Source organism: Podarcis gaigeae, assembly GCF_964106915.1.
Source record: "Podarcis gaigeae genome assembly, chromosome: 6".
NCBI classification, from domain to species: Eukaryota; Metazoa; Chordata; class Lepidosauria; order Squamata; family Lacertidae; genus Podarcis; species Podarcis gaigeae.
The window spans coordinates 32,121,165-32,137,670 of NC_139682.1; the positions used below are offsets into that span (position 1 = coordinate 32,121,165).

A 16,506-nucleotide genomic window follows, 5' to 3' on the forward strand; every position below is an offset into this window, starting at 1 on the left:
CTTATTTCTGCAGCTACAAGAGTGTGGTGACTCCTAAGCGTGCTGGCATTGCCATTGCTTGCTGCTGGCTAGTTTCCTTGCTCGTCGGGCTGACCCCTATGTTTGGCTGGAACAACTTGAACGAAATGCAGAAGAGGGCGAACGCCAGTCAGCTGATGAACACCAGTCAGTCAGAGTTCACCGTCAGTTGCCAGTTTGAGAACGTTATCAGCATGGAGTACATGGTCTACTTCAACTTCTTCGTGTGGGTATTGCCTCCCTTGCTCATCATGCTCATCATCTACCTGGAAGTGTTCAAGATCATCCGCAAGCAGCTTAATAAAAAGGTTGCCTCCTGCTCGACGGATCCAGAGAAGTATTATGGGAAGGAGCTGCAAATCGCCAAATCTCTTGCCCTCGTCCTCTTCCTGTTTGCTGTGAGCTGGCTGCCTCTGCACACTCTTAACTGTATCAGCTTTTTCTACCCGTCGTGCAAGACCCACAGCAGCCTCACCTACATTGCAATATTTCTTACGCATGGGAACTCTGCCATGAACCCCATCGTCTATGCCTTCAGGATTAGAAAATTCAGGACCACGTTCCTGCAGATCTGGAACCATTATTTTTACTGCAAAGGGGACAAGCACATGAACAATATTGATAATACTGACATTGCCATCTAGGAATCGACTGGTGCCAGGCTGGCCTGCAGCCTTCAAGCCACATGGGGTGCTCTATAAACATCCCTTTCATTGTCCAAATGGCCAAGTTGGCTTCATCTCCATTATACACAAGGCCTGCTCCTGGGCAGAGCAGACAAAGCCCAGAGCCAATCAAGGGCATTATTTATTACTACTAGTAATATTCATTTTACCATCTGGTATTCTAGGAGCTGTTCTTTCCCCTCCCATTTTTTGGAAGCAAGGTGACACTTATAATTATGCATTTAAAGGGGGACTATGCCAACAGAATGTATATTTCATTCCAATAAAGAGGAAACGAATCTCTGTGGTTTAATTAATGGGGAGTTGTACTCACTATGGAATTTAATATTCTCATTGGTAGCAGTAATCTTAATTGCATTTATGAGTTGCCTCTGCAAAAAAACAAAAAACAGCTCTGGACAACTTACAGGTTTAAAACAAATACACAACATACAATTTAACATATACAGGGTTGTATCTAACAGTATCACACAGCTCAGCCAATGATAAAGTGAAAAGGGACAGAAGCAATTTTCAGTGATTCTACCTCCTTGCTGCAGCCCCCATATCCTTAAATCTGGGGACTGGCATAAATAGTTCTCTAACCAAGCACTGCCAGGAATTAACCGGAAAAAAGAAGCCGCTTCCATGATCATAATGCTGAATCTGTGTTCAAACCCTACTGCAATTAATGAACATTTATTAGAATTATGGTGAGGCAGCAGGTTAACTTCTACATTTGTCACAAGGGATTATTTTGTATGTCCTGACAACAATTTCATTTAACGGTTTCAGCAGTACAGCTGCCTCATGTGGTCTTGTTCTGCTGACCCATAGGCCAATGTAGCTTATTTCTACAAAATGAAAGAACAACACCTCGCAGAGCGTGATATCAGTGCAAGCTGGCTTGTGTGTATTGAATTGCTTCTTGCTGGAAATAAATGTTCCTGGCTTCAGAGCGCAGATTCAATCTTGTTGTTTGAGGTAGAGCCTGAGTTCAGATGCAAGTTGGAAGGGCCTCCTTTTCCTCTCTCTGCAAGTGCATGCCCTGCTGTGCCCCAGAGGCACGAAATGAATACAAGAAAGAAATCAAATAAATAGGTTACTTGGTAAATAATCAAACACACGTACGCCACCAGTCCCCTGAACCTGCTATGTAAGTTGCTGATTTGGAGAGACATCAGCACACTTTTCATGTGTGGGGGTACCCTGAAAAACAAGCAAGGGCTCCAAAGCTAAAATTAACCAGGTACCACAGGATGCTTAATAAACTTGCATACATTGTGGACCCAATTAGCTCAAATTTCTGTGTTGGTCAAAAGTAAACTAACACTTGCAAGTGTTATAGCACTACATTCCCAAACATCCCTTTTATTAAATCGTTCCCATGTTATTCCAGGTTATATGGCTGCATTTTTTTCCATAAAGCAGCATGTCTGTCAGATGTGCCAACTTGAATAAAATATTGGGGGGGTGCAGGTAAGCCCCACCCCCCATAATCAATCACATGACTCAGCACACACAAACACAAACACCATTTGAATGGCAATGCCCATCAACTTTGGAAGAGTCTGGTCTCCTCAAACATTTTAGGCCTTAGGGTGTGTGTGTAAAGGGATCACAGTCCCTAAGAGTTGGGTCCTACCATGTCTGTTGAGGTGACTAAAATGAAATTGCCAAAGAAAGCAAAACGGATAAAGCCTACATCAAATGAATTAGGCGGATACTGATAAGCGTGAAAATATTATAGAAACCTAACAGAAGACTACTGTTTCTTATGTCTTATTAACCCACAGTAAACCAACCTAAAAGTAGGTATCAACTTGTAAAAATGGAAATGAATATGCAGTCATACCTTGGGTTGAATATGCTTCAGGTTGAGCGCTTTCAGGTTGCACTCTGCGGCGACCCTGAAGTAACGGAACGCGTTACTTCTGTGTTTCGCCGCTCGCGCATGCGCAGACGGTCAAAATGACGTCACGCGCATGCATGGAAGCGGTGAATTGCAACCCGCGCACACGCAGACGCACAGTCGCAGGTTGCGTTCGCTTCAGGATGCGAATGGGGCTCTGGAACGGATCCTGTTCACGTCCTGAGGTACCACTGTATCTGCTTTGAAAAGCTAAGTCAGGCTTGAATTTCTGAGCTGGCTAGAAGAAGCCTCCTGGCTCTTGTTTTGCACAGGACGTTGGGGTGGGGAAAGTACACTGGATTACCCGGTCACCTTTTGCCCTGCTGAGGAGTGGGGTTACAAAGGAGGGAACGGGATGGCCTATGACTAGGGATGGATGAATCTGACAATTTTGGCTTCTCTCAAGAGGCAGCCTAGGCAAATGAAGGACCGGTTGCTTCCCTACCCTTCCCTGCAACACTCTCTCCCAGAAGAATGCGAGAAATGAAGTTGATAGAGAAGCAGCAGCAGCTTTCATGCAGGTGTAGTTTCCAGCTAGGTGCGTGCAACCCGTCAGGTTTTACATGAACTGGTGGATGGGGAGTGGTCCCCAGTTGTTGCAACTACTCCACAGAGCATGAATCTGGGAATAAATTCCTAGGTGCCAGATTGGTGCACTCCAGAGCTGTCAAAGTGACTGTGTTATCTTTGACAATAGCTAAGTTTCTGCTGTGTGCATTCCTTTGACTGGGAAGCACCCTCGACAGGACATAGCAAATACAGCAGGATGCAAATAGCTCCCTTATATACTTTAGTGTCTCCTGTCCTGACAAATGAATGTCAGCCAAGCAACAACATGGCTAGGGTGAAGTTGTGGCTTAGTGTAGTGGAGGGGGAGCCATAAGGGTGGTTGTCCTGGGTACAAAATTGTTAGGGGTGCAAAATTTCAACACCTGATGCTCCCTCAGTACAGCTGTGTGCTTCCATCACTGAGCTCTATTGAAAACGGCTTCTCCATGTGAACCAGGAAGTCACCTCTCCAGACAATGGACTGACACTTCTTTTCTTATTGAGGCATCTAATCATAAGCCTGCATTTTTTATCAAAGCTTATATATTTCAATCAGGGCCTGTATCTTAAAGATTTTCAAATGTTTCATGCCAGGCAAAAGACCAGCTGCCTAAAAGGCCTTGGCAATGTTTTTTCCTCCTAGACAAGGGGCCCCCTGATTTATAGCAGAAAACAATTCTCAAAGTCGTAAAAAAGGAAATTACAGGCTGAGAGCGAGGACACTGATCCTACATGTTACAGAAGATAAAAAAAGCAGAGATAAACATAATTAGGAATGAGTAAATAATAAAATGATACCATGTGCCTCCCAGTAAAATGAGCCATATCTTCTTCCTAAGGTTAAAAAAAGGCCAAGAGCAATGGAGAGGCATCTAGCTGGCAGAAAAAGAGAGCATTTTTAGGAAATCTTTTAAAGCTGTTTCTTTTTTAAACTGAGAGAGTTAAAGGGCAATAAATGTTGGGAAGAGCTAATGGGAAAGGAGGGGTGAAAGGAGGGGTGTAAACTGAAGAGGCTTCTTTTTTGAAGCTGTTTTTTTACTGAGTTCCTTTTTACTTTACAAAGGCCTTATTCCTTTTAAAAGGCTACCTATGATAATGTATTAAATATATTGGCTTAAATGTAATTATGCAAAGGATTTAAGAAATGCTAGATTCTTATTTCATATAGTTGTAAGAGTTTTAACTGTCCTGAAATTAAGTCAGCCACCAGCCTAGCCCCCCTGCCAGACAGGAGACGCCATAGAGCACTCCTGATATATAGTTGTCAGGCTTTTTGTTTAGAAACCTTCAAATGAAGGAGATCTTTCAATGTTGATGTGAACTCAAGATCCTTGACATCTGTTGAAGATAAAAATTCAAGATTAACTATCTGTTTTGGAAGGCAATAGGGCAAGGAGGGCAAGAGGTGAGCTGGTAATTAAGATTCCTTGTTGAGACACATGTAAGATATATTACTACTTATTTGTCATTTATATATAGCTCTTTGTGTTCCATAAAAGGACAGAAGGAAGTGGGTGTATCTTTTGTGATTGGTTCTAGCAAACAGCCAATAGGAATTTCAACCAGGCTGATTGGACAGAGGCAGCCACAGGAGGAGCAAGGGGGCTGGATTAAGGAAATATAAGTGCTGGCCAGAATGGCAGGAGAGCAGGCCAGAGCTTGGTAACCATATACCACTGTGCCTCTCATTTATTTGTCTGACAAATAAATTACTATTTTAATTTCTCTATTGCTGCGTTGAATATTTCATTCCAGCTAAGCGTTAACCACAAGCAGAGGTGCTACATTATCTCTTCAGTCACGATCTCTTGGGTGACGCAGACACCGGTAGTTGAATGCCCATGCATACTTCGTCCATTTCCCTTCCTGCCAGAGGAAACCCAACCAGATGGGTGGGGTATGAATAATAAAATAATAAAATAATCTCCCCCACTTACCCCCTTTGTGCTGCCCCGGGCGCTGGCAACCTACACTATGCCACCAGTGCCAGATCATTTTTGTACTGTAAAATACGGTGGCAAAATGGGGTATCACTCTCATTAGCACACAACTTCTTTCCCTAGTATAAGATAAAACAAATTGAGTTCCAATCACTGGCAGGAACAGTCTTCTATGCAATGTTTATTAAGAGACTACAAGGAATGAAAGGAGGGAAAGGAATAAAGACAAGGTGTGTAAGCTATTTCCATTTTTTCCTTTTCTCTCCCTACAAGATAAGAATGGCTGTGCTGCCACTTTGTCATATGCAGCTGTCTCAGGCAGATGTAGACTATTTACACTCTGTGTGGGTGAACAGAGAATGCCATATCTCCCAACAACTGCAAGGCAGGAGAGCTGCTACTGAGGCAGGGGCCTTCATTTCTTTGTCTCACATGATCAGTTACCAGTTTAAAAATCAAGCACAAAACTCTTCCACTGGGCCAAGTTGCTCTTAGGTAGCAGATGAGGGTGGGAGCTCAGTCTTCAGCAGGAATGATTTACTGGTACTCTTAACAAAACATGGCCACATTAAGGAGGAGGAATATGCTCCAGCCAAAATTAAGCATTTATGGGTCGCTGCTTTCAGCAAAAATGCCCACTTAACTCAAAGGACTTTAATAAACAGTGCTTCACTTGGCTACCTTTTCCATGCTTTTCTATTAAAACATAAATAATTAGTGCCAGTGAGGTGGGATGGTGAAATGTGTGAAAGAGTGAAAGAAATTGAAAAAAGCATCAATCACACGCTACATATTTCTGATACAAATTTAATGTTCAATGAGCTAAAGGCAGGGGAAGGAGCTTCCTGACACCTCCAAATCTGATGTATTTATGGTGGCATATGTGTTCGTGGACTAATAGAAATCACATTATCAAATGCATGAAGTTTGTATACACACACACACACACACACACACACACACACAGTACATTGAGAAAATGATGTTTCTTTTCCCCACAGCTACAAGAGCGTAGTTTAACATTACTATGCAAAACTCAATTTTCTATGCAAAGTTCTATGTTGACCCAATTTTCCGCGGCTGAGAAAAAGGCACAGCCTATGCTAGGGATCTTTAGGAAGGGAAAAGAAAATAAAGCTGCCCATATCATAGTGCCATCATACAAATCTATGGTGCAGCCGCATTTGGGCAATTCTAGGTGAGGTAGAGTTGAAAAAAAGTTCAGAGAAGCATGAGCAAAATGATCAAGGGGGTAGAGCAACTCCCCTGTGAGGAAGGGTTGAGGACTTTTTAGTTTTGAGTCAGTGGTGACATGACAGAAATTTATAAAATTATGCATGGCATGGAGAAAGTCGATATGGAAAGGTTTTCTCCCTCTCTCATAGAATCATAGATTTGGAAGGGATCCAAGGGTAATCTAGTCCAACCCCCCTACAATGCAGGAATCCATGATAGATGGCCATTCAACCTCTGCTTAAAAACTTCCAGGGAAGGAGAGTCCACCACCTCTTGTGGTAGTCCGTTCCACTGCCAAACAGCTCTGACTGTTGTCATAATGACCGCTCCCCACATCAAATGGGGGGCGCCTTTTGCGTGGTCGCACGCAGCCCCCCAGATCCCAGTGCAGCTCCCGGTAGTAAGGGCTAGCTTCGCCCTCCCCAGGCTGGATACCTGGAGGTCTCCGCCTACCTCAGCCAATCGCCCAATCCTGTCTGGGGAGGTGTTGCCAGGGGATCGGCCAGGTAGGGGGAGGGACCGCCCTGCCCACACAATGGAAGGTGAATCCTACCTGTGAAGCATCAGTTGGCTCCAGAGCTTCTCCCACCCTGCTCTCCCTCATTTAAGCCTTCTTTTGCAGGTTAATCTCTTCTCCACAGGTATGCGGGCGCTGCTACGTCAGGGTTGCTGTCGAAGGGCCAGAAAGGAATTTCCCTGCATTGGCAGGTTTTGCCTTTCCCGTAGCAAAATGTCACAGCTTTGGCGGTTTCAGGCCTTGGGCGGAATCCCTTAGTCTATCTTCCTAAATGGAGGGGGGGCGTGAAGCGGTGACCCATGCCCCCCTTGCAGTGGGAATCCCAGGGCTCCCCGTTAAAGGGGTCTTGAGGGGAGGCATTGTCCATACGCCAAGAGGTTGTCATTGCTCTCCCCTGCGACGGCGGTGAAACGGGGGGGGGGGGAGCTCTCTGCTTGAACATATGTTCTCCAGAGCCAGCCCAATCCCCACACATTCTGGATAACCCTGATGTCTCCCAGATCCCTGGCTGGGGACTGGGAAGGATAAACACCCAATGCCTGAGCCAAGGTCTCTCTACATCTGAAACTTAATAAAGTTGTGGCCAATTTTAACCCCATAGCACGTTGTCTTGAGTCATTATTCCGCTTGGGGGTTGCCTGGGGTTGGGGGGAACCTGTCCATACAACATAAGAACTCATGGCTATCCAATGAAGTGGAACATTGGAATGTTGGAAGATTCGGGACAGATGAAAGAGAGGGTTTTTTTTCACACAACACAATGGAATTTGCTCTCCTAGGAAACAGTGATTGCCACCCACTTGGATGGCTTTAAAAGAGGATTAGAGAGGAGAGGCAGGACTGAGATTTGGAGATATGCTTGAGGTCCAGACTATGGGGAGCCCCCAAAAATCAATAATTAATTTGGATTATAATTTGGTCTTTTTTATTTTGGTTTCTTATTTTAATTGGATTATGATTGGATATGTTAATTGGATGTTTTTTATTGGAAAATTAATAAAAATGATTAAAATAAAATAAAATAAAATAAAATAAGAGGATTAGAGATATTTATGCTCTGCCTCCACAGTGGGAGGCAGTTTCCTTTTGAGTCCCACTTGCTGGAAACCACAGGAGGGGAGAAGGCTCTTGTGCTCAGGTCCTGCTTTCAGATTTCCCACAGGCATCTGGTTGGTCACTGTGGGAAGAAGGCCACTGGGCTGATCCAGCAGGTTTTTGTTGTGTTCTCATGTTTTTATTAAGTTATACACCTGAGCTTTGGGTAGAAATGTCACAGGTTGTACTTCTTACAGTTCATAACATATAGACAGACACTCCCCCCCCCCCGCCAACCTATGTTTTCACAATGCTAACCAACCAGCAAAATCTGTCTGCTGCATGACCTTATAGAACCATGATTCTCCCATGATGAATTCACCATGAGGTGACGAGTGAAGTGAGGGAGGCACTATAAGTGCCAGGAAGTTACAAACTGAGAACCAGCAGTGGATGGCATGGTGGAGCAGAGGCACTTAGCTAACCTCCTACTGCTGTTCGCTGGGAAGGGAAAGATTATGTTGAGGTCAGCGTAGTGCAAATGCACCAGCAGAACCAATCTGGTTCTCCTGTCTATGTGTTTGCACTGCACTGCCTTGTTCCTTCCCCTTCCCAGGAAATAATGGCTGGCCTGCTGGAAGACTAGCTAAGTGCCTCTATCCCACCACACCATCCATTATGGCTGAGAACACATACACTGTTATTTTTGTGTAAGAAATCCTGTGCTTCATTGTTCTTCCACTGTAAAATGTAGCAACCAGTGCCTGCTAAAAGTTACGTATACGATATTGCACATATTGTGTGTTCTGTTATTTGTTTGCCATGTGTATGGTTTGCCTCAATGATTTTGTCATCTGCAGCTGTTGGTTTGCATGCACGTCCAATTCCTGCTTTATGCTTGCGACATGTTTGAATCCGAATGGTCTTGACTGTGCCACTGTCCTTCGCGCAATTCCAGACTACATTCCTAGCCACATTCTGCTCATGCAACTGTTCATGTCCTTATTTTGGCTAATGCTGGAGGATATGAATCAAGTCACTTTTATGTACTCTGTTGACCTGGGATAAGTGGCAGTCCCACTGTCATGAGAAAGAAACCTATGTTGCTAGGTATTTGCAATTGTTTTCAATGGAGATACTTTGCAGCTGTGTAAACCTGTATATTGTGAGAGTTATTTACTCAAGATTCCATATTTAGTGACTTGTTTGCATGTCTGCGATAATATTCATAAATGCTGCTTGTTTCTAGTTATTCGGAGTGCAAAGAATGTGGAGTGAGTTCAGCTGATGCACAGATGTCTGACTGCGTATGCAGAAAATCCACAGCAAGTTTTGACCTGTGAGGTACCTGATAAATGTATAATTCTCAGCAGGTTCTCTCCTGTATGTCACTATTAATAATGTCAATGCCAGTATTGTTAAGCATCTCTCTGCTCATCAAAGCAGATAGTTTGCAGCAGACCCATTTGTTATTTTTGGCAAGGTTGAGGTTGCAAGTCCATGTGGTTGAAAGCCATGTTGTTTCTCCTCTACACAATGAAATCAAACATTTGGGGAAAGCGGGAATGTGCTGTTGTAATTCAGCTGCAGAGGCTGACACTGAACCAAATTATGTGTTATCGCGCTGGAAAGGGAGATTAATCAAACAGAAATGTGTTCAGTTCCAGGAAAATACATTTTAACATATTTTCCAATCTTATGCAATGTTTTTCCCGCTCTTTGAAAAGAGTGACAAAGCACAGGATCAAGATGATTCCTTCTTCCTTCAAGCCAATGTTGACTGGAATGAGGGATTTCTAAGACTTTTCTATCTGGAAACTGATTCTGCAACCCCTTTCTACACTTCTAAAATTGAACCTGTGGCTGTATTTGCAGTCATACATACAGAGTCAATTGCACAAATGTAGATGCATGTGCATTCATTATATCACAGCAGAGGCGCCAACTCCTGGGGGGGGGGGGTGAGGCACTTTGGTCCTTCCAATGTTTCCTTGAGGAGGGGCGGGCAGCCTCAATGTTCAGAGGGCATTCGGCTCCTCCCCTCAAACATCTTGAGAAGTTGGTGCCTCTGCATCACAGTCAATACTTCCACTTTTCACTGGTTCAGATGATATATGCAGGAAATCAGCATAAGGAAGAATTATGGCTACTGGCCCAGCTTCCCACATCCATGCATTCACCCCAAATTATAAATGTGCAGACTCTGTGTGAACAATCTGAGACCCTAGAACAATTTGTACTCTTGGAAGCTGTTTACTGCTTTGGATGAATGATGAGAGCCGAGACCAGCAGGCTAAATCTTGTTCCCACCCCTGTATATGCACCAATATGACTTATCTGTCATGGACTCTGTGTGTGTTTGGTAGCTGCAGTAATTTAACAATGCCATTTCAGAAGAGCAAATATAACTACAACAGTTATACTGTATATAACCCACTGTTTTCTTGAGAACCATCCGGAGAAGCCAAGGGGCAGCCCCTCTCTACCAAGAAGCCACCCTGGGGAATTTGCTCCCCTCCTGAGAAGTCACAGTGCGCTTGGATTTCATTATGAGCAATGTTTGTGGAATGCAAAGGACCTGGCCCCCTTGGTTATGTAAATAACATGCCAGTCGGGGTATGCAAAGGTGTTCAGAGGTCTTAGGGCTGGGTTGCTTATAAATTAAAGGTTGTTTTATTAATACTCTGAGCAAAGCTCTTGCCAGATTTCATTGGACTTTGCCCATAGGGAATTCTACTCTGTTTGGAAACAGGAGATCAGGGCCTTCATCCATCTCATTAGCCTGTGAGTTATTTATGTAACATTTTGGGGGAACATTTTTGACTCCAGGAGACAGAACATTATCAGGATCAGACTTGTGGGTCAAATTTGACAGGTGAGTGGGACAACTCACCTGTCAATTATGTGATGCTCACCAGCTGAAGGTGGCCTGCCAAGCTAATAAGTATCCGCACCATACAACCAAAAAGATTCCTGACCCCTGCCTTATGGAATAGATAATGGATAGGATTCACCTAACCGGTCCTATCAGCAGAAGCCCTCCATAACAATTTCTGCTTCCACAACAGGGCTTTCCCCCTTTCCCAAGCATCCTGTCCCCCTGAAATTTGTTCAGAGTGGGAGATCAGGAACATCTTTAAAACAGTATGTAGGGTGAGGATAAGGGATATCATTCAATCTGGCAAGCTGGAAGGCTTATGCAGCCAAAATGATTGGAAGAGAATAAAACTGAGCAGACTTAGCTATGAAGCATGGTGGCACAGAAAAAAAGGAATTGTATCAGAGAGGCAGAGTTGAGGGGAAATTGGTGCTGGGAATTAAATGAAAGTACCAGTGGAAGGACATGGGGTCATGAAATGGTACAGAATTTAGCTGAGGGCCATTTTCTTATGTTCATGTAATTCTTAGCATGATTTTCATATAAAAAAAGGTGTCAGACAAATTGGCTCCTAATGGGAAATAGAGTGCTTTAGCAGTGTTAAAGTCACTTTTAGGACTTTGCCACCTTGGAGAGGCGTTTATTAACCCAAACTAAGAACTGAATCGGAAATGCCAGATGGTTGTACCATTTCAGAAAGCAAATGGGAAATCATATATATGAAGACACATTATAAACTATTTGCATTTGGAAAGCTAACACACCAGAGTGAAAAGAACTAGCCTTTTTTCCAGATGTGCTAGCTTTCCACATTCAGTGAGGGAGTTTTTGCCATGATGCGGTAATCAAACACATAATTCAACCTAATTGTTTTGATTTTGTATATAGTACCAGGTGGACTACTCCGTACATTTTTCTGTAATATTTAAATTGCCTCTAAATGGATGAAGAAAGGCATAGGGTGAAAGCAGGAACTTGAGAATGGAAGAGTTATTTGAGAATTAAAGGTAAAGGTAAAGGGACCCCTGACCGTTAGGTCCAGTTGTGACCGACTCTGGAGCTGCAGCGCTCATCTCACTTTATTGGCCGGGTCATGTAAATTTTGAGAATTAGGGTGCATCATATGGCATCTTAAAAGTCAAAACAAATTGATGTCCTCACAATTTTGGCCCATAATAATCTGCTTTCTATATTATATTTGCACTAGTCTGTCACCATGCTATTTTCACACATTTGCTAGAAATTTCTTCTAATATAATGTCTTTTTGTGTGTTATTCTCAGTAAATGTTGTTTGCAGATTATAGTGCTTTCCTTGACAGTGCATTCCGAGGAAGCTCTACAGAGACTCATCAACCATTTTGCCCAAGCCTGCAGGGAGCTCGGCTGTACCACCAGCCTGACAAAGCCTAACACTCTGGGTCAGGACGTCACTTCTCCAAAAGGGTATGGGAGAATGTGATGCTAGTGTTCAATACGAGGCTTGCATGTTGAGCACTCCAGGAGCAACACCTCAACGTCTTCTACAAGCACTGCATCAGGAAGATTTGGGGCATCACATGGCAGGACAGAATCCCAAAGAAAGATGTGCTCCCCTAAGCCCTCATTCCCAGCATGTTTGCATTCCTATCTCAACAGCATCTATGCCTGGTCATGTCCACAGAATGGAAAGTGGCAGGATCCCCAAGGGTCCTGGCTTTAGGTACCAGGCCTGTTGGCAGACCAACTCTTGTGCTACAAAGCTGTTTGCAAACGTGACCTGACCCCAGAAGCATTGTTTCCACTACCTGCTACTTGGCCAATCCTGCCAATGTACATACTCACAACAGTAGATGAGTGCACTAATTTATATGTCAGATGCCCCAAGTGATTTGTTTTTTAAAGGGCATTTATGAAATGCAATGAACTAAGCATTGCAAGGCTCAGTGATGGAAGTGGGGAAGTGAGTTGTGTACAGATGTCATCAGCTATATTTTCTTTTAAAGCTCAGCCCCAAATCCTGGGATTTTTTTTTTAAAAAGCACATACAAAATGCATGACTTTTGGAATACCATTCTGGCAAAAAACTGAAGTGTTACTAGGTTACAAACGGAAACATAACACTAATTCATTGCTTCCAAATAAATGCTTGAAATTGGCTCCAGTATTTTTGCATCTAATAATTTCTGACATTTGGTAGATTGCAGTATACAGATTGTGTAGGGTGGTAGCAGCCCCAGAAAAAAAGCTGATGCTATGGTGCCATCTGGTGACCAGAACTGAAAGGAAGCAGCTTGGAGGAAATGGTTGTTTTGTGATGGGTCACAGAAATGTAGATAAGGGTAATGGGCAATGATCTCTGAGAAGGGAAGAAATCATCTTAAAACAGCTCAACGGAACCATTCTTCCATGTAAAGCCTGATTCAGTGTGATGTCCTGGAGGAGAACGTTGTTGAATCCTCCGAGGGCAAAGCTCATATACAGTTCAATTGCAATTCCCCGTGTCTTCTTTCACGAGTGTGGATTCATCATCCTCAGGGACTGATAATGTTTACTTTCGCCTTCTCACTGCTGCCCTTCAATATTCAGGACTGTTATGGGATATCAGTAGAAACAAGTCGCTGTGCCAAGAGAGTCAAAATACGACATAGCTCACACAGAGAGGTAACAAATGAACTTGCCTGTTCAGTGTGTGGCAAACTCATGTCTTTACTTTGATTCTGATCCTACACAAAGTATTTGGCAATTTTTCTTTTGTCCTGGTGCTTTACGGATGAATGGCCTATGTGGCCCTCAGCCTAATTTCATGTGAGCTGTGCCCTGATTTCATTCAGGTCACAAAAGGGGGAGAACGCTGGTAACAGAAAGGACTGGCAAAGACGGGGAGAAAAGCAGGCTCTGGCCCCACAAGCATGTTGGTCTAACAGATTATGCTGTGTGGAATATGGCCCTCATAGAAGCCTCATTTGGGCCTATCAGGGCAGAGAAGCTACTCCTTTAGGCTCCTCAGATACAAGCAGGAGTAGCTAGGGTGGCAGTACCTCACTTTTGTTCTCTCAAAGAGTGAGACAGTGTGAGGTGAGGCAGGGGTGTGGTTAAGGCTGTGCAGGCTCACTGCTGTTGTGAGGCCTCTGAATTGTTCCTGGGTGGCAACGAACAGGCACTCAGTTTGCCCCAAATTTGTACATTACGACATTTGGCAGTTCAGGCCAAGAAGCAAACTCTGGTAACATAAAAAATTCTTTCCAGTAGCACCTTAAAGACCAACTAAGTTAGTTCTTGGTATGAGCTTTCGTGTACATGCACACTTCTTCAGATACCCTGATTCTTCAGGTATCTGAAGAAGTGTGCATGCACACGAAAGCTCATACCAAGAACTAACTTAGTTGGTCTTTAAGGTGCTACTGGAAAGAATTTTTTTTGCTTTGACTATGGCAGACCAACACGGCTACCTATCTGTATCTGGTAACATATTTATGATACAGGAGACAGGCGGCATTTTCACTTCTGTCTCTTAAGCAGTCTCTGGCTGCTGCTGCATCGTGAGCGTTTGGAGTGTAAGGCCTCTCCCTCCTCAGGCTAATTCCATCTGGCCTAGGGGGCGGGGCCCAGGCTCACCTCCGTGATAGTTTTAAGGACACCGGTGCTGCTGCAGCAAATGCTAAAGATGTTTTATATATTTTAATGTGTTTTAAACGTGTTTTTATTGCTTATTTTGTTGTACCACCGTGAATGGTGGTTTTTATCTATGTATTCTTGTTTTGTTCTATTTTGTTGTTTTGGGGTGGGATATTGAGTGGGGTGGGGATTGGTTTTTGTTTGGGCACAATTGTTTTTTGGTTGTTTTGTTTTTCTATTTTGTAAATGGAGGTTATTATGAGGCTTGGGATTGCTACCGTGGTGGGGCGAGGGAGGTATGGCGGTGGGGGCAGATGTTATAAGCGAAGGGGATCGAGATACGGATATGCTCGTACCCCTTCCAATCTGCGCCCCATCCCAAGAGACGAGGGTAGGGTGAGCAAGGATTACTTACCTCCTTCACTGGTGTTGTGCAATGCCAGGTCTATAGGCAACAAAACCGCCACCCTGCGAGATTTCTTTACCTCGCAGGGGGTCGACCTGGCTTGTGTGACGGAGACCTGGGTGCGCGAAGGGGTAACTGTTACCTTACGAGAGATGGCGCCCCCGGGTTTCCCCGTCCTCCACCAGTCACGGACTGTGGGCCGGGGGGGAGGGGTGGCATTATTAATCCGGGAAGATTGTTCTTTCAGGGCTCTACCATCGCCATCGATCCCCGGCATTGAATGTGTTGGCCTAGTGTGGGGCTCCGAGGAGAGCTTGGCTGTCTGGCTGGTGTACCGGCCACCTAGCGCACCAGCAGCCACCCTGTCAAGCCTGCTGGAGGCGGTGGCCGGCTGGGCCTTGGAGTTCCCTAACCTATTGGTATTGGGAGACTTCAACTTCCATGCTGATGCCACTCCCTCCTCACAGGCTCTGGACCTGGTGTCTTCCATGGCGACACTAGGGCTCTCCCAGTTTGTTTCGGGCCCCACACATCAAGCAGGCCACACGCTGGATTTGATCTTTGGCGCCGGTATAGATGTGATCATGTCTCCTCCGATGAAGGTGCCATGGTCTGATCACTACGCCCTGAAAGCCAGGATTGACTTTCCACCCCCACCCTGCTTAGGTGGTGAGCCGATTTGGGCTCGCCCGCAGAGGCTGATGGACCCTGATAGATTCCGTCAAGCCTTGCGGGACCTTGCTCCCCCTGGCGACTCATTGACTGAGCTTGTTGAGGGCTGGAATACCCAGCTCCTGGCAGCCATTGATGAGATCGCACCTAAGCGCCCTCTGCGACCCCTGGTTTACCGAGGAGCTTCGGAAAATGAAGCGGGACCTCAGACGGCTAGAGCGAGTATGGCGGGGTGCCCGTGACGGAGCCTCAAGAACATCTTATAGGGCTTTTATGAAAACCTATGAGATGGCAGTGAAGGCCGCTAAGAAGTCCTACTTCTCGGCCTCCATTGCATCCGCTAGCTCTCGCCCGGCGCAATTATTTAGTATAATTCGGTCTTTAACGTCCCTTGAAGGACAGCCAAATTTAAATAATAATTTGACACACAGCTGTGAGGCATTTGCAAGCTTTTTTGCGGAGAAGGTCCTGTTGCTCCGCCATGACCTCCCTGCCAGTTTGGATACAATAAAGGAACTGGAGGTCCCTCGACTATCCTCGGGTCCAGTATTGGACCACTTTGACCGGATATCTCCAGCCGATGTGGACAGACTCCTCCGAGCTGGAAAGCCCACCACCTGTCCTCTTGACCCGTGCCCGTCATGGCTGATTAGAGCGTGTCCAGACGAGGTGCGGGCCCCCCTGGGGGATATCATCAATTTGTCCCTTGGCACTGGGATATTCCCAGGGGAAATGAAGGAGGCAGTGGTGCGTCCGCTCTTAAAGAAAACATCATTAGATCCCTTAGATCTATCCAATTACCGCCCGGTCTCGAATCTTCCATTCCTGGGTAAGGTGATTGAGAGAGCGGTTGCTGAACAGCTTGGTAGGTTTCTGGATGAAACATCTGCTCTGGATCCATTCCAGTCCGGCTTCCGCGCTGGCCATGGGACCGAGACGGCTCTGGTCGCCCTAACAGATGATCTCCGCAGGCAGCTGGATCGAGGTGGGTCGGGGCTGCTGATTCTTCTAGATCTGTCAGCAGCCTTCGACATGGTCGATCACGAATTCCTGGACCACCGCCTTGCCGACGTGGGGATCCAG

General features: G+C 45.0%; 1 protein-coding gene across 1 annotated transcript in view; it reads left to right on the forward strand.

Moving 5' to 3' along the window:
- ADORA1 (adenosine A1 receptor) overlaps positions 1–982 on the forward strand; it is a 52,957-nt gene extending 51,975 nt beyond the window's left edge. The window contains exon 3 of the mRNA XM_083746654.1: positions 14–982. Within this exon, the coding sequence (XP_083602780.1) occupies positions 14–662 (649 nt within the window). The 3' untranslated portion in view covers positions 663–982. The remainder of the gene's footprint in view (positions 1–13) is intronic.
- The last annotated feature ends 15,524 nt before the right edge of the window (positions 983–16,506 follow it).